The 17924-nt window shown below is 51.6% G+C and overlaps 2 protein-coding genes across 5 annotated transcripts in view; one reads left to right on the plus strand and one right to left on the minus strand.

The window, feature by feature from the left end:
• Positions 1-8106, plus strand: part of jag1b (jagged canonical Notch ligand 1b) — a 33096-nt gene extending 24990 nt beyond the window's left edge. The window contains exons 19-26 of the mRNA XM_060072596.1: positions 1-3; positions 655-740; positions 1581-1694; positions 1862-1971; positions 3451-3690; positions 4634-4765; positions 5087-5228; positions 5991-8106. The exon at positions 1-3 is cut by the window's left edge and continues 25 nt beyond it. Of these exons, the coding sequence (XP_059928579.1) occupies positions 1-3; positions 655-740; positions 1581-1694; positions 1862-1971; positions 3451-3690; positions 4634-4765; positions 5087-5228; positions 5991-6502 (1339 nt within the window). The 3' untranslated portion in view covers positions 6503-8106. The remainder of the gene's footprint in view (positions 4-654; positions 741-1580; positions 1695-1861; positions 1972-3450; positions 3691-4633; positions 4766-5086; positions 5229-5990) is intronic.
• Positions 8107-11567: 3461 nt separating this feature from the next.
• Positions 11568-17924, minus strand: part of slx4ip (SLX4 interacting protein) — a 34837-nt gene continuing 28480 nt past the window's right edge. For 3 of the 4 annotated variants that reach the window (XM_060072952.1, XM_060072951.1, XM_060072953.1), the window contains 2 exons: positions 13515-13621; positions 11568-13349 (listed from right to left, as the gene is read on the minus strand). In XM_060072952.1, coding sequence (XP_059928935.1) covers positions 12050-13349; positions 13515-13621 — 1407 coding nt within the window. In that variant the 3' untranslated portion in view covers positions 11568-12049. The remainder of the gene's footprint in view (positions 13350-13514; positions 13622-17924) is intronic. The other variant, XM_060072954.1, reaches the window with a different exon arrangement.

Below are 17924 nucleotides of genomic sequence, written 5' to 3' on the forward strand. Positions count from 1 at the left end.
ATGGTAAGTGGACGCACCGCCCGCCTCCCTCTCACCTGCTCGCTCGCTCGCTCGCTCTCTCTCCCTCCCTCACCCTCTGACTTCACTCAGATATGTCATTATCTCGCTCTCTTCTGTCTCCCTTCCATTACATGTCGAATTATCCCTCCTACTTACTCCCCCTCCCCTTTCTTTCATTTCATATCTAATTAGAACTCTCTCTCCTTCCGCTACATACCGTCCTCTCTCTCCATCGCTTTGAACTACATCCACGGTTATCTGTCCGCCTATCTGCTGGGGGGCAGGGGATCAACGCCCCCCCCGCTGTCATTCCTGAACCGCAATCACCCAGCTCCCCATTGTGGCGCCGCCTAGGCCCTCTGCTGAGGCCACGCCCACAGCCATTTAAAACCTGTCAAAAAAATCAAACGAAAACGCTTCACAACAACACACACACACACACAGCGTCTGATTGGCCCCAATTACCCGATGAGTAAGCGGCGAAATATGCATTGCATATTGCAATATGCGTATAGCGTTCGGGGCACGCCGACCAGTGTGGCATCCCAGTGCCCGAGGGGACAGGGCGCCTCAGTCGTGAACCCGCTCCTGTTTTGTTCCGTCTTCCCTCTAACCGCCCCGCCTGTGTTGTGTTTTCTACCTCCTCCTCTGCAGCTACAACAGCGGCACCTGTGTGGACGGAGACAACTGGTATCGCTGTGAGTGCGCCCCGGGCTTCGCAGGACCGGACTGCCGCATCAGTGAGTACTTCTACCCGCCGCTCTCTGTTGACGTGTTAACGGTGGATCGAGATGCGTGTCGTGCCTCTGCTGCAGTTGGTCGAACGATCAAAGTTGTATAAAAACCATGTGTACGCAAACTACATAACAAAATAAAAAAACAATTTTCGTATTACATTTTTTTTTATTATAAATGTTTATCTTTAATACGTGCCTGAATTGAATATACCTCAGTGAGTAATCGCAGGCTCGCTATTTGGCGTGCGTAAGTCCCATTGCTGTTCCAACGGCGCAGCCCTAACCCCGGACAGAGCCCCGGGTTGACGGGCTGACCGCCCCAGCACCCTCTAGCCTGGACCTGTCTCGCCGGCTAATTTCCCTGGTCTGTGGGGTAGCGGTGGTGGAGAGGGAGGTGGGGAGGGGCTTACAGGGCCGTCGGCTAATCAGCCGCGCTCCCTGACACTGATTACTCCGATTGTTTTCCCTCTTAAAGGCTTTCAGATGGCCGCATTCCTTCCCATTGGGAAAGACTTTGTTCTGCTAAGTCCAGCCTGTAGCTCTCTCTCTCTCTCCCCGCATACCTGCTAATGAAGGAGTTTTAATATCGACCCACGCGGAGCCCCGCCTCAATCCCAGCCCTGTTTACTTGTCTTTTTATGAACTGCGTGTACATGTGGTTCGGATGATACGCGAGGACTTTACCCTTAAATTGCCTTTTTGGAGCTGGATTGAGCGGTGGGGGGAGGGTACCCGCCGTGTGTGTGTGTGTGTGTGTGTGTGTGTGTGTGTACCGCTGGCCCTTGGGGCTCGTGGCCTCTAACGTTTTTAACGTCCTCGCTCTCCTCTCCCTCCGCTGTGCAGACATCAACGAGTGCCAGTCGTCCCCTTGTGCCCTGGGCTCCAGCTGCGTGGACGAGATCAACGGCTACCGCTGCCTCTGTCCGCCGGAACGGACGGGCCCCCACTGTCAAGAAGGTGTGCACACGCACTCACGCACTCACTCGCGCGTTCCCTCACTCACACGCTCACTCACACGGTCACTCAAGACTCTGTTGCTCAGACTTGGTCGCTCACTCACGCCATTTAAGAACCCGTGTTCAATCAGCGCGGTTCTAACGTGTCGGCGTGCGTGTGCGTTTCAGTGACGCGCCGCTACTGCAGCGTCAACGGTCATGTGACCCCGGACGGCGCCCGTTGGGAGGAGGACTGCAACACCTGCCACTGCGCCAACGGAAAGGTGGCGTGCACACGGGTAGGTGGTCCCGCGCTCTTCATTAACCCATCCCACCCCTTATTACTCCATGTGTCTGCGGTGGACGGCGCGGCGTGACATGTCGTGTGTGTGCTCAGCGATCCGTTTGGGGGTGCGGTCCCGTTCTGGAGCCTGAGCATCATGTCCCCCACACCTACTTCTATAAGATGGAGCACGTTCGTTTGGGTGTCTCTCTTTTAGGAAAGATACAGCCGTTTGTGTTCATGGTGAGCGGTCGCACACGGGAGTGTTCTCAGTATAAGACGTTTCTAGTGGCCGTAGTTTGACTCCTTGAAACGCACTCGAAGGCAACAGGACCGGCGTGTCTTCTGGCCTGCAGTCTGCGGGGGTGTGGAGTTCTAAACACTCCCGTCTCTGTGAGAAAACATGTTTTGAAAGGAACTACAGCGCTGCTGTCCAAAGCCTGTTCTCCAGCGTTGTTTCGTAATCGGGTCGAAATGCATCGGGTTCAGAAATTAGAAGTGTAGGAAGGCAGGGGGTGGGGGGGGGGGGTTGGCTCTGGGTTGAAGAAGGGGTGTCTTGGCTGAGGCAGTGTATTCTCATTGTCGGTGACAGCCCCCTCCCCAAAGAGAAGAAGTTTATCTTAGGATCCATTGATTCAGGGCTGGCAGGTACGCTCACTCTATCAAGAGATATATCCGCATGGACGCACAAGGGCTGCATATGCAGTAACAAAGTGTATATTTTGCTGCGGTGTTGGCTGCTTTTTTAGTGATGCGAAGAAGAGGATGAGGCCAACATGGCTGAGGTTTTTAAATCAAAAGCTGTGTTTTGTTAACAAACACGAAACAAAAGAACGACTGTAGGGACCCACTTTAATTCATAAAAAAAAGAGAAAACATATACGACAATATGTAATTGTGGCTTTATCTGGAGATTTGAAATGTTTATTATAAGGCTTCACTTTTTAAGGAGTAGGTTGGGTTAGAAAAACACGGGAGAAATTCCAGGCGGTACTGCAGCGAGACCGGGTAAGAACCCGAGTCCAGGGGACGTCCTTTCACCCCGCTCACCCGCAAGGCGTCAGCGATAAAACTTGAGCTTGGCGGTGAAGAACTCGCCGTGATACCCCCCTCGGGGACGGCACGTGGCTCAGGAGGTAGAGCGGGGTTGGCATGGTAACCGGAAGGCTGCTAGTTCGATCCCCGGCTCTGCCTAGCCGAGTGTCGAGGTGTCCCTGAGCGAGACGCCTCACCCTGACTGCTCCCGATGAGCTGGCTGTCACCCTGCATGGTTGACACCGCCGTCGGTGTGTGACTGTGTGCATGAATGGGTTAATATTAGCCAATATTGGAAAGCGCTTTGAGTGGCCACTGGTTAGGAAAGTGCTGTATAAATGCAGTCCATTTACCAATTCTTGGCCAGGTCATTCTTGGAAAAAATTGATTTTAAGCTCAATGAAACTTTCGCCTGGTTAAATAAATGATGTTGATCGATTTCCTCGTCTCCCTGCTCCAGATGTCGTGTGGCCCCAAGTCCTGCCAGCTGGGCGCCAAGGGCCGGGGTGGCTGTCCCTCGGGCCAGAGCTGCGTGCCCATCCGGGAGGGCCACTGCTTCGTCCGCTCCTGCGCGGGCCTGGGGGAGTGCTGGCGCACCGGCCCGCCCCCGGCCACGCCCAAGTGCCACCCCAGCTCCGCCTACCAGGACGACAGCTGCGCCAACATCACCCTCACCTTCGACAAGGACACCCTGCCAAAGGTGAGCGGGCCGGAGAGAGGGCGGAGGAAAAGGTTCAAAGGTGGAGCTGGTGGTGGGCGTTGGGGTTGTTTTTCCGGCCTCCACCCTAAATTTCCACCGGTACATTTTGTTTTTAGGGTGTTTTTACTTTTGAAATTAGTCTGAGAGATCGGGTTTTAAGGACTGCTCGGCTGCCCCCATTCTGGGAAATAACTTTCCAGCAGACGCTCTCTTTCTCTCCCTGTCTTGGTCTTTCCCTTGCTTTCCCCCCATGCTCCCTCTGTCTCGCTCTGTCTCCGTCTGTGTTTGTGTGAGTCTGCCTGGCTCTCTCTCGTGCTCGTGGAGGATCCTGTCAAGAATAGGTTCCAGGGAGAAAAGATGGCATGTATAGGGTGGGAGTGGGCTTGGGGTTTGGGGGGAGAGGGGGGGGGGGGTGGTCTCTCCTTGTCCTATTCCCGACGTCTCACTGCCGGCATTAGCCCGAACGTTCCCAGCGAACTAAACGCACTCGCGACTCCTGCCAACCAGCGGCCCCCCCCCCGCACCCCCCTCATGACCCGACCACACCGTAAGACCAGTCCCAGGATCCCACGTCGTCGGCCTGAAACGGGACCGCAGGCGCTCAGGCCACCGCACGGCTCCGGCCGGGCCAGCCTCCTAACAAGCATGACAGCCGACGGTGACGAGCATATGAGCCTGTGGTCCTGGGTCTGGGGGGAGCCTCGGAGACTGGCCAAGACGCCCTCCAGTTTTCTTTTTACATTTCCTTGTTCTCTCTCTGCACGCACGTTACATACGTTTTTATCTGGGTAAACGCGTAAAGCATACGTGAGGGTACGTTCGTTAACACGCAGGGGAAAAGGGTTGGGTAGCGGATAACTCGTGGTGTAGCAGTAAAAGTCCTCTTCCTCCTTTTGTGTGTGTGTGTCTCTCTAACGTGATGTGTCCCTTGCTCTGTGTCCAGGGCCTGACGGTGGAGCAAGTGTGTAAGGAGCTCCGGAACCTGCACATGGTGAAGAACCTGTCCCTGGAGCACTCTGTGTCCGTGTCCTGTGAGCCGTCGGCCTCCGCCAGCAACGAGATCCACGTCTGCATCGTGAGTAGTCCACTGGATGGGAGAGGGGAGGGGGTCAACCCCAATGTTGGAAAACAAATCCACGTCCGAGTGGATTTGTTTCAAGTTCGCCTGCTTCCTGTACGAACGGAAGGCGGATCATTCAACGTCGCCGTTGTCAATACTCAAATTACATCCTGTTTTGGTGGTAGATTTAGCCAAAACATATCTGGGTGGGGACAACACGTCAACTCAAGCAGAAGGAAACCGCAATCAATCCTTTTCCAACCGCTTTCAGCAAATGATGACCCCCCCCCCCCCCCCCCCCCCTCTCTCTCTCTCTCTCCTCTGATTGGTCTGTAGTCCATTGAGGACCACCGCTTGGACAGGAGCCCGATCAAGGAGCTCACGGACCGCATGGTGGACCTGGTCGGCAAGCGCAGCGGGAACGACACCGTCATCTCCTCCATCAAGGAGCTGCGGGTGCTGAGTCTCGACAAGACAGGTAGGCACCCTGACTCGGGACGGTCCATCAGCCGACCGTTTGAGTGGCAACACACACTGGCAAAGTGCCGGCTTATAGGTCCCTTAAGAGGTTGAGAATCTATGGAGCGCCAAGGTCCTGCGATGCAACACACTCACACTCACACTCACTCACACTCTCTAACGACCCCCCCCCCCCCCCCCCCCCGCACCTTCCATTCACGCTGGTTAATTCTCACTGGCTATTACAACAGAGAGTCATCCTAGCCAGGGCTGGAAAGGCCAAAGCCTTCCTGGCGACAGCTAGCCCAGCCTGGCTCAGAGTCGCAGCCGTCTGGAGACACAGAGACATTTGTTGTTAAGGCTCTGGCCTCTTTGTGTCATTCATCATCAAGGTGACGCACACTTGGGAACCTTTCTCTCTCCCCCCCCCCCCCCCCCGCCTGTTAACGGTCCGCAGATCTGGTTACACACGCGGTTACGTTCCAACAATGTAAATCTCTAAATATAATTGAACGTAAACCAATTTGGTGTGCATGCATGTGTTTTTGAAACATGGCATTTGGTGGATGCTTTCATCCAAAGCCTCTCACGATAACGCGAGCGCACAGACATATTTGGCACGGGTGACCCTCGTGGGAATCGCGCGACCCTGGGAGTGTAAATGCAACGCTCCAACCCTGACCCCCACCTCAGGCGCGGGTGATGTGTGGCCGATAGCGACCCAAGCAGCGGCAGCAGAAGCACTATCTAACCCTGGGTGTGTTCTCTGTCCTCCCCTCAGACTACCTGGTGCCGCTCCTCAGCTCCGTCTTCATCGTGATCTGGGTCCTGGTGTTCGTGTCGCTCTTCTTCTGGTGCGTGCGGCGCCGGCGAAAACAGGGCGGCCACGGCGGCGGCAGCGGCGGCGTGGGCTCGGCGTTGTCGCCGGGCTCGGAGGACAACACCACCAACAACGTGCGCGAGCAGCTGAACCAGATCAAGAACCCCATCGAGAAGCACGCCGGGCTGTCGGTGGCCATCAAGGAGTACGAGGACAAGAACGCCATCATCGCCAAGATAAGGACAAACCACCCCGACCCGGGGGACGACGACGACAAGGAGAGGCACCCGCCCAAGGCCCGCTTCGCCAAGCAGCCGGCGTACGCGCCGGTGGAGCGCGACGACAAGGCGCCGGCGGGGGTGCTGTCGTCGGCGGCGGCGGCGCCGGGCAAGCAGCCCAACTGGACTAACAAGCAGGACAACAGAGACCTCGAGACGGCCAACAGCATCAACAGGATGGACTACATCGTATAGCACGCAGACCGCTGAGGTTGCTGTGCAACCGAGCCCGATGCCTTTTTTTTTTACAAAAGCCCCGCCGCAGTTGGTGGGTCCGGAAACGAGAAAACAAAGAAACGAAAAGAGCGAGAGAGGAAAAACGAAAAAAAAAAACAACGAAAATTAAGGGGGACTGTTTTTTTTGGATGTGTAGTTCCTATACTGTAGCGTCACCACCTGGCCCCGCAGTTAGTATTTTTGCATCTGTTCCCCGTGTTAATTTAAGTTTTGACAAGCTGGCTTACACTGGCAGTGACGGTTGCTTCGGTTGGCTGGGAACACTAGGCACTGATACACATTTCATTACAAGTGGACCCCCGTTGTCCTGCTATACATTTCATTTCTATCCATTCGGTGGGACGTTTTTTTTTTTTTTAATCGGTCCTCCTCTTTTCAGCATCGTTTAAAAATAGCCTGTAGTTGTAATTGTTGTACAATGACTAAAAGTGTCGATCACGCGTCAACACCACAGCTGAAATATTTGTAGTGTATGTTTGAATTTTGCCTGGGTGATGAACAAATACTTCTGTTTGGAGAAGATGCCTTTTTCAGCTTTAGACCTCAGCAACTGTCAAAACATAAGATAGATCAACTTTATTATTTATTTTTAAAAGCAAATTGGGGGAGGGAGCGGGCGAGGGGGGGGGTCACGGTCAGCAATCGCTGCCAATATGAAGAATTTATGTGTCGATTTAGAATATGTAGATATGTACATTTCCTTTTATTAATCAATGTGTATATTTGATTTATTAACTTAATAATCAAGAGCCTTAAGATATCATTCCTTTTTATTTATATGTTCTGTTTGAAGGTTTTCATGGCTGTGGAATTTCTTTTTTTCTCCCCCCAATTTTTTTTTTAAAACAAAATGCGCTCTTTTAAATGGTAATTTCACATTTCGAGGAAGACGAGAAACTTACGGCCTGTTTTTGTCTTCTTTATTGTTTCCATGTTGGACATTTCATTCACCTAGTTTTTTTTTTTTTAATGCGCAAGGGCCTCTCTCTACTGTGACTGATGTTAGAGGAGTGACAGGAGCTTCTCAGAGGGACGGCTGTTGTGACTGTAGAGGTGGCAGACATATTGCTTGCCCCCCCAACCAGAAAACGAAACAAAACACTTAAGGGAACAAAAATCCATTAGCAGCTTACAATAGTTAACCTTTTGACCTTTTGTGGCCATTGTTGAAAATTCGCTGACACCAAAAGTGAAAATTGCAAAACGACACACCGCAACTCTCTTCTGCCTTAGTACTCGATGGAAGAGCAGGGTAGGGATGGGAACATTCAGATCCAATACACTGCCTTGCTCTGCGGGAGATCTGTGCTTTCTGCGCACACGTTTTTTTTTTACCAGTTTTTTTTAAGTAAGGCTCTTAAAAGACAAACATGTTTTATCTCATCCGTTAAACCTATGAGATCATGGCAAAAATTTTGTCCTTTCGTTTTTTTTTTTCTTTGACTCTTGTGTTACGAATTTGAGGAGTATTTGTGTTGATCTGGCAATATATTTTTGAAAAAGTCATATTTATTAAATATTTTGTATGAAAAGAGAATTAAAGTGTCTGTTCTGGAGATTGAGTGAGAGTCTGTCTCCCATGCTTAGCGTCTAAACATGTCTCGACATTACAACAAGGTTTTCCTCGGTCGCCAAAATCGCTGTGGGAACGGCGGGCTGCAGGATCTTCAGACCCAGAGAAGAACCCTCTGTCTAAATGTGTTTACAACTAATTGCGTTGCTGCAAAACAAGCTACGCATTAATCTTCTGACTGCCAGAGACGAGACATTGTGACAAAAATATCCTCTCTCCTCATGATCCACGAGACAATGGCGGTCTTGTTGCTCGACCAGTTGGGCGGAGGAAAACAAACCTCTCTCCCATGCTGCACAACCTGAGAAACCTTGGGTCTAAACGTGTCGTCAGACCAGGTTTCACAGCGCCGGGGACCGCGGGATCGCTTTAAAGGGATTACCGATTATTGCGACAGATTACGACACCTCTTTAGAGTGGCCCGGGAACACGTTAGGAGTTAAAACACCGGGATCACTTAGCGATAATCCACCATCTCTTCCTTGATCAGGACGATGCAGTTGGATCAAGGGACCTCTGGGAAGGGACCGAGAGATGCTTCCGAGCTCGGGTTACACTGGTCAGCCACTTCACTTGAAACACCGTGGAGGCCCCAGCTAATTTACTAGATGGCCTTTCCTTAACGGTGTCAGGGAGCATTTCGGGCCTAGCAGTATTGTGTACCGGGGTTGCTGTAAACAAATGGCAACGGTACGGCGATCCAGAAAGACTCGGGGAATCCTTTTTACATGGAAAAACGTAATTATTCAAAACCTTGCAAAAAAACTTTTCCGTAAAAGAAATACCAAATTATGTATTGAGAAAAGTGTTCACAGGCCCACTTGATGACTCATCTAGTGGAACGTCTTAGGTCTTGACTGGAGGCCCCCTGCCAGGACTGAAGTATGCCTTTTTGGCCCCTAGCGGTCTAATTAAGCAATAGATCCCGCCAGCCTGTGGTATGTGCTCATTATACCACTGTTAAGGGGCGTTGTCCGGCCCCGACGCGCAGCGGAGGGCCGGCGACCCCCTTCACAGTGGTATAATGTGAGCACATACCACTGACTGAAGTGATCTATAAAAACCTTGGGTCTAAGTAAAAAAAGTAGCCGTTTTGTTAAAGAATACAAAAAAGTAGTCCCTCCTGGCTGCCGCTATGCAACACACTTTAGCGTCCCTCCGAGAGAAGGCTCCGATAGAGCGGTTCGCCGGCAATTTATCCTATGGAGCAGTTCACTCGCCGATTTTAGACTTCAGTGAACTGTGCTATTGCTTTTATACAACTGTTAAAATTATGGCAAAATGACTTCACACACACACTAGTTACAAAGTTTCTTACGATACTTTGTAACGGTTTCCTCTTCAAGGCGCGGAGTGATACTTTCATAAAATGATCGGGCGTCATAGTTATGTATACGCTCTTTATACAACAGTTGGGAACCAATCAGATCGCTGGATTTAGGTCCCCCATTGTATAATTAAGCAATAGATCCCGCCAGGCTGTGGTATGTGCTCATTATACCACTGTTAAGGGGCGTTGTCCGGCCCCGACGCGCAGCGGAGGGCCGGCGACCCCCTTCACAGTGGTATAATGTGAGCAGCACATACCACTGACTGAAGTGATCTATTGCTTTTATATAACGGTTACTGTTATGGCGAAACGAAAGTCATAGACACACTACATTTAAAAAGAAACAAAGAAAGTCAAAGTAGCCGTTTTGTTAAAGAATACAAAAAAGTAGTCCCTCCTGGCTGCCGCTATGCATCGACGGTCGCTATGCAACACACTTTAGCGTCCCTCCGAGAGAAGGCTCCGATAGAGCGGTTCGCCGGCAATTTATCCTATGGAGAGCAGTTCACTCGCCGTGTGCCTAAGCTTTCGTTAGTCTCTCCATCGCCTTGCTCACTCCCGGAGTAACAACATTTACACCCTCTCCATCATCCAACACATGTTTTACTCTGTAACTGTTTCTACTTCCAGGCGCGGAGTGATATGCAAACTTTCACAAAATGATCGGGCGTCATAGCAGTTATGTATATGCTCATTATACAACAGTTGGGAACAGTGGCGGTTCTACGTCCAGTTACGCCCCGGGCAAGACTTCCTACAAGCGGAGGGGGGGGGGGTTGGTGTTGTATCGTGGACCTGCGGACTTCAGTGGGGATTTCATTCCGTCTGTGCACGGCACCTTCTCAACGAGCGGGTGTGCGCCTGCAGCCAGAGGAGGCGCCAAAATACCTATTCCCCACACAATGTTATGTCGTACTTCATTGATAACTGCTACGCAACTGCTCGTGGCGCCCCCCATGTGATTTGGCGCCCCCCACAAATATGCCGCCCAGGGCGGCTGCCCGGTTCGCCCGTGCCTAAAACCGCCACTGGTTGGGAACCAATCAGATCTAGGTTTAGGTCCCCCGTTGTATAAAGAACGTTATACAATGGGGGACCTAAATCCAGCGATCAGATTTTTTTTCATGACGACCAATAAAGAACAACAGTGTAACCCCTTATGTTTTTTTTCATGACGACCAATAAAAAACAATAGTGTTACCCCTTATGTTTTTTTTCATGACGACCAATAAAAAACAACAGTGTTACCCCTTATGTTTTTTTTCATGACGACCAATAAAGAACAACAGTGTTACCCCTTATGTTTTTTTTCATGACGACCAATAAAAAACAACAGTGTTACCCCCTTATGTTTTTTTTCATGACGACCAATAAAAAACAACAGTGTTACCCCTTATATTTTATTTGTCAAAGACAACAGTGTTACCCTTTATGTTTTTTTTCATGACGACCAATAAAAAACAACAGTGTTACCCCTTATGTTTTTTTTCATGACGACCAATACTTTGTAACGGTTTCCTCTTCAAGGCGCGGAGTGATACTTTCACAAAATGATCGGGCGTCAGCAGTTATGTATACGCTCTTTATACAACAGTTGGGAACCAATCAGATCGCTGGATTTAGGTCCCCCATTGTATAATGTAGGATATCTTCCTTTGTATCCCTGCATGCGAGTGTGGGTTTGCCTATGGAGTCAGTGGCTGTACCAAGAGCTACACCTTAACATCCAGCAGCAGAGCCAGCCAGCCAGCCATTACCACAGAAACCCCAACTATTCCTTCACTGCAACTCGCATTTTTGCTGTTTTCTCGCGAAAAAGGGTTTCACGTTCTACTACCGTTTAAAAAGATCCCCTTGTTCAAAAAAGTAGAAATGAACATGAATAAATATCAACCATGAAAATACAAAAAGGATTCTTTGACACAATCCCCGAAAAACAAAGCGGGGTGATGAAGTAAAAAGTGGAAACAGGAATCCTTCTCCCACCACAACGTCAGCGAGGAAACTGGCGGCTTTTCAGACGCGTAGGAGCCAGTGTTTCAGGCGAGGAGCCATGACGCACTGCAGTGGCTCCTGCCTGTCTGTAAACCCCCATCTTTAACACAAAACCAAATACAAACTCCAATTAAAGGTTTTTATTCACTTTAATTCGTAAGCCCCTTCCTGACCACCGCTACATCTGGGTGGAGACGAGAAGCCTTTTCAACTATTTGACAAAAAGCAAAACTCAGTCACGTATCGATATCCACAAGATGTTAAGCATTTTTATTTGTTTGTGTATGTGTGTGAGTGCATGTCTGGTTAAGTGAAGGGGCTGGAATGTGAGGAGGGGAGTGTGTCAAGTATGTACGTGCATAAGCACAGTGATCAGAACAACATGGGAATAAGTGCGTCTGTATGTGTGTGTGTAAGTAAGTGGATTCCGCACAAAGCACGGTTAACAAAAGCAAAAAATGCAATTATATGTCAAGTGTGTGTAGGCTGTGAGAGTTTAGACATACACAAACACACACACACACACACGGAGGAGATAACATCTAACCTGACACCATGTTAACTGCCACAACATACAGAATCAATCAGCGACACTGTAACCCCACACTCAGGTCCTCCTCAGCCGTCGCATTCTGGACGTCCTGGCCACATTCTCTCTCCCCTGCTGCCCCCGGAGCGGGGATCTGGAACTAATAGCCGTGCCCGGGGACGGGGGCCTGACAGACGGGCCCCTCAGACTTGCGGCCGGCCTGTTTTGGTCTGCCTGCTCCGCGGTGCCGTTGCTGGTGACGGGGAGCCCGGAGGCCGGTTTCCCTGGAGTAAGCAGCTCCGCTTCCCCTGTGGTTTCTTCGGGGCCCGGGGAAGCCGTAGACGCTGCCTTGGCTTCCACCGCGGGAGGAGGGGGTGACGGCGGCGGGGGGCACGGAAGAGGAGGAGGAGGAGGAGGGAGATGGTCACGACCTGAGGCCTGGGAGGAGCCGGCGATGGCGGGCTGCGGGGGCGGAGACGCACCTGGAGAGGCTCCGAGGCACGTCCTCTTGGCGCTGGGCGTGAGGGGCTCCCCGGTGACGCTGCCGGCCTTGGCCCGTTTGCCGCCTCGGGTCTTCTGCGCCAGCTTCTGCTGGGAGGAGGAGGAGGAGGCGGTGGCGCCGTGGGGTCTGGCCCGGGGCTCCTTCTCAGAGGGAGCGTTCCTCCTCTTCCTGCTCCTCCTCTCCTCCACCACCTGGACCTGGGGGTCCACTGGGGAGGTAAGGCGGGTCTGCTGCTCAGGGACGGAGATCTCTGCAGGACTGGATACCTTCTCCGGAGGGACGGATTCAGGCTCAGGGTGCTCGACAAGCATAGGGTGCTGTCCAGGGCCAGTGTGCTCTACCACCTTAGGGTGCTGTCCAGGGCCAGTGTGCTCTACCACCTTAGGGTGCTGTCCAGGGCCAGTGTGCTCTACCACCTTAGGGTGCTGTCCAGGGCCAGTGTGCTCTACCACCTTAGGGTGCTGTCCGGGGCCCTCCACCACCCCAGGATTCCCGACAACCTCGGAGTGCTGTCCAGGGTGCTCTGCCACCCCAGGATGACCTCCCACCTCAGGGTGCTGTCCCATCCCAGTGTTCCTGCCCACAGCAGGGTGCTGTCCCACCCCTCGGTTCCTGCCCACCTCAGGGTGCTGTCCCACCCCTGGGTTCCTGCCCACCTCAGGGTGCTGTCCAAGGCCCCCTCCCACCTCAAGGTGGCCTCCCTCCACAGGGTGCTCTACCTCTCCCAGCGGCTTTCCAGGGCCAGGGTCCTCCATCACCCCAGGGTGCCCCCCAGCCCAAGGCTTCACACCCTGGCCCTCAGCAGTGTCTCCTGTGTGAACTGCCCCCCAGCTCCCCGCGCCACGGATCTCTGTTCTGACACCAACGTGTCTGGCCCTGAAAGAGAAACACGACAACACCAATCAGAGGAGCTTGAGGAAGGACCTACTGGTCTGTGAACCGCTGCACATGCTTCCACTCGGACCGGTGGGGTTGGGGTTGGGGTTGGGGTTGGGGTTGGGGGGAGGGGGGGGGGGGGTTCTGCATTAGATCATTGCTCACATCTTTTGAAGTGCGCTCCTCTTTGTTTTCACGGAGCTGTTGAGGGGCTCTTGGGTTCCTCCCACTCTGGAAAAATACTCTGAGCGGCTTTGTTCGCCCCGTTCGCTCTGGAGAGGACGAGCACAGAATCAGTGTCAACAAAAAAATATTATTCCTGGCGGCCGCCGAGAAAAGGTCTTGGCGCTGCCTCGGCCTTGTGTCATCGTCTTGGCTGCGCGGCCCAGAGTGCCACATTACTTGTAATACGACTTAATCTCTGAGAGAGAAGAAATATAACCGGCAAGATGATAACAATTATGGAATAACAAAGTACGACTGAGAGCCAGGGAACAGCTGGCTCCCAGCCCACTCCGAGACAGCGTCGCGAACCGAGCTGGGTTACACGGACCGAGGCGCGCAGTTTAACCGCTGTACCGAGGCTACGATGAGTTACACTGAAATACTGGAGTTCCATCCTGTCTCCAGCGTCACGCGGCGACACCCCGCCTCTGGCAACAGAGGACGGATCCTCTGCATGACTGACGTCGCTCTAGAATACCACTTCAAAGCTTCACAAGGGGAACCAATCTCTGGGCCGTCCAGGCTAGGCTCTCTGCCTCAACAGTCTCTGCTCTGACAGTCTGCGAGGTGATGTTGGCTCTCGGGGGCAAACGGTTGCTGTTGACAAGTGAAAGCGAAGATTAAAGAAAACGCAACGACACGTAGTCAATGCAGGGGAAAGGACGCATAGTGACTCCATAATAACCACACAAATGTAAAGGAGAGTAGACTGGTGGCCTTTAATCTAGTATTCACTCTACAGGCTTTTGTGTGTGTGTGTGTGTGTGTGTGTGTGTGTGTGTGTGTGTGTGTGTGTGTGTGTGTGTGTGTGTGTGTGTGTGTGTGTGTGTGTGTGTGTGTGTTTGTAACCCTGGTCACTGTCATGGAAAAAAAGTGTTTTAGGTTAACTTTCCCAGTTAAAAGAGGCTAAAAGTTCACTAGACACACATACTTTGAAGTCCCGTTAATATTGGGCTGGCCGACCTCTGGAGCAGAACAAGGGGAGATTGGATCCCACCAATGTGTGCCTTCAACAGGCCACTAATAAAAGGTTAATCATGTCTCCTTCACTTGGCTGAACCCAAACAGACCGGGGCCTGAACACAGGGGAAGGCCTGCGTTTGTGTGTCTCTGTGTGTGCACGTGCGCGTGTTTGTGTGTGTGTGTGTTAAGTAAAGAAAATGCAAATAAGCAGCTTTAAAAGACGATTAGGACTATAATGACTGAACTTAATGAGCACAAGCCATCTTGACAAATCAATATAATCCAGTAGCTAAACACTGTGGGAATAGGCTGTTGCGGCTGCTATTTCTGTACTCCACTGGTAACACATTATCGTGTATTTATCCATTCCTACTCAACCGTCCTAACAGACTGGTTGTATAACAAACAATATGACTGGTAAACTTTACAAACGTCCAGATCCTGTTACCAGTGCGGCCAGACCAGTTAGTCCCATGTGATGCTGATTAGGCAAAATAATATATCCTTTCGAATTATTTATGACGATACATCAGCACGTTTACAAGGAGCCTGAAGGAAGCGAGTGACCCCCGCTCAAAGGCCAAGTTGGGTTACTGTGGCTTGGCAATGGGTGTGTGAACCCCGGGCCAGTACATCGACATGATCTGCAGAACGGAGGACTAGGCGGAGAGAGAGAACGAGAACGAGAGAGGGGGAGAGAGAGGGTGAACGAGAGAGAGAGAAAGAGAGAGAGAGAGCGAGAGAGAGGGAGAGAGAGAGGGTGAACGAGAGAGAGAAAGAGAGAGAGAGGGTGAACGAGAGAGAGAAAAAGAGAGAGAGAGCGAGAGGGAGAGAGGGAGAGAATGAGAACGAGAGGGAGAGAATGAGAACAAGATATATAGAGAAAGAGAAACAACGAGAGAACGAGAAAGAGAGAGAGAGCGAGAGAGGCTGAACGAGAGAGAGAGAGAGAGGGAGAGAGAGGGTGAACGAGAGAGAGAGAACGAGAGAGAGAGAGAGAGAGAGAGAGCGAACGAGAACAAGATATATAGAGAGAAAGAACGAGAGAGAGAGTGAACCAGAGAGAGAGGGTGAACGAGAGAGAGAATGAGAGAGAGAGAGAAGGAGAAGAAAATATATAGAGAGAGAGAGAGAACGAGAGAGAGAGAACGAGAGAGAGAGGACGAGAGAGAGAGAGAACGAGGGAGAGAGGACGAGAGAGAGAGAGAGGACGAGAGAGAGAATGAGAAAGAGAGAGAACGAGAGAGCGAGGGCGAGAGGGAGAACAGGAGAACGAGAAAGAGAGGGCGGGGGGGATTCAGCGTGCCCACAAACACAAGAATCCTTAACACAGGAAGTGTTCCACAGCCTCTCCTTTGTGTGGCAATGGAATCAATGTCAAGAGTGTGGGCTGAATGATCTGTCTCAACTCTGCCTCTTTCCTTCCCCTTTCCCTAGCTCCCTCTCTCTCCCATGTGAGACACACACACACACACACACACACACACACACACACACACACACACACACACACACACACACACACACACACACACACACACACACACACACACACACACACACACACACACACACCAAAACACCAATTCTGAAAACCTTTGTGGGTACAACCATTAGCATGGTAATGGCCTGTATGTTTGTGGATATGAACTTCAAAGGACAACCCGACAGCAGAAAAACATTAGGTTGCACTAACAGTTCCTGGCCGGTTCCTGTGCGCATTTCATCCCAACACTGAGATGAGGAGAGGAGAGCCGAGAGAGAAGAGAGAGAGAGAGAAGGAGAGAGAGAGAGAGGTACATAGACAGATAAAGAGACAGGGACAGACAGAGCGAGGGAGGAAAGAGACAGAGAGAGAGAAGAGAGAGACACAGTCTGACAGAGTGAGAGAGGAAAGAGACAGAGAGAGAAGAGAGAGACACAGTCTGACAGAGCGAGAGGGACATAAAGAGCCAGAGAGAGAGAGGAAAGAGAGGAAGAGAGAAGAGAGAGACACACAGAAAGAGAGAGAACATAGAGACAGAGAAAGATCATCTATGAAGCGGTTGTGGGAACTGGCCGGCAGGTGAAGTGTGGGAACTGAGGTGGCCTCCGAGTGGTGCGGTGCAGTGGTGGCCTGTGGTGGTGTCGCCATGGCGATGGTGAATAAGAGGGGGCGGAGCCAAGGGGCTGGTGGTGAACACAAACCCCGAGCCACCGCCACAACCGCGTCTCCTTCGGCAACCACTCTTTAACCTCTCTCTCTCTCTCTCTCTCTCTCTCTCTCTCTCTCTCTCTCTCTCTCTCTCTCTCTCTCTCTCTCTCTCTCTCTCTCTCTCTCTCTCTCTCTCTCTCTCTCTCTCTCTCTCTCTCTCTCTCTCTCTCTCTCTCTCTCTCTCTCTCTCTCCCTCCCGCCCCCGCCCCCCCCACCCCCACCCCCACCCCCACCCCCACCCCAGACCCGGCCACCGCCATCCAGTCTACTCGCCCCCACACGGTGGCTGCGAAACAGCTCTCGTGATGCAACACGTGCAGCAGTCTACCCATGCCCTCCTCCTCCCCTCGTATGCAGACAACACCGCGCCGGCACACGGGAGACACCACGGCGAGCACATCTGGACGTCGAATCATAAGGATAACGCTGGAAAATAAGGGATGGGGTGGGGTGGGAATATACGATTCGGTTTTTACGAGACGCCGTTATCCAAATGTCACGGCCCGCATTTCATTCCGTCTCTGCGTGACCTGCGTGAGGCCGACGTGCGACAGATAGCAGATTGTTTCGAGGTGATTCATAGACTCCTCTTATACATCCTGAGATAAAGGGGTCGGTAAAAACTGATCTGCAGATCATATCGGGTTATCTTTGTTTTCAATGCTGCTGCTCTTGAACGTAATAGGGCTATTCTGGCCTAATAGACCTTGACAGTGCGGCACTGCTAAGGAAAGCTGGTTTTGGCTTTGGATACTTAACCTCTTCTCAGGATCTGAACAGTATGTGTTTAAGTGTGGGCATATATTTGAGATAAGTAGTCTCCATGTCTACTCCTATATCCACTAGAATTATCCAACGTGTTGGACTCAAACGTAATGGTCGTCGCTGCCTGCAGTCTGGTAGGGCCATGTTGGCCCCCGGCCTGGTTAGTTGGTTTACATGTCTGGCGAGGGCTCAAGCCACATTCGGACGATAATATTAGTTTCTCTGGGGGAGCTGTGGTCAATTGTATACAAGTGATGGAGCGGTTATTGGTAGCTGGTGGTCTCACAGGATCAGACTGCTTCCCCGATCCCATCCCTGCCCCCCGTCCCGAAGGAAATAAAATGGGGTGTATGATATATATTTTTATTGTCACTCTACCATGGGCGCCCTAAAATGGTGTAACTGGGTATTTGTCTATTAATGGTGCG

The sequence above is a fragment of the Gadus macrocephalus genome, chromosome 15, assembly GCF_031168955.1.
Source record: "Gadus macrocephalus chromosome 15, ASM3116895v1".
NCBI classification, from domain to species: Eukaryota; Metazoa; Chordata; class Actinopteri; order Gadiformes; family Gadidae; genus Gadus; species Gadus macrocephalus.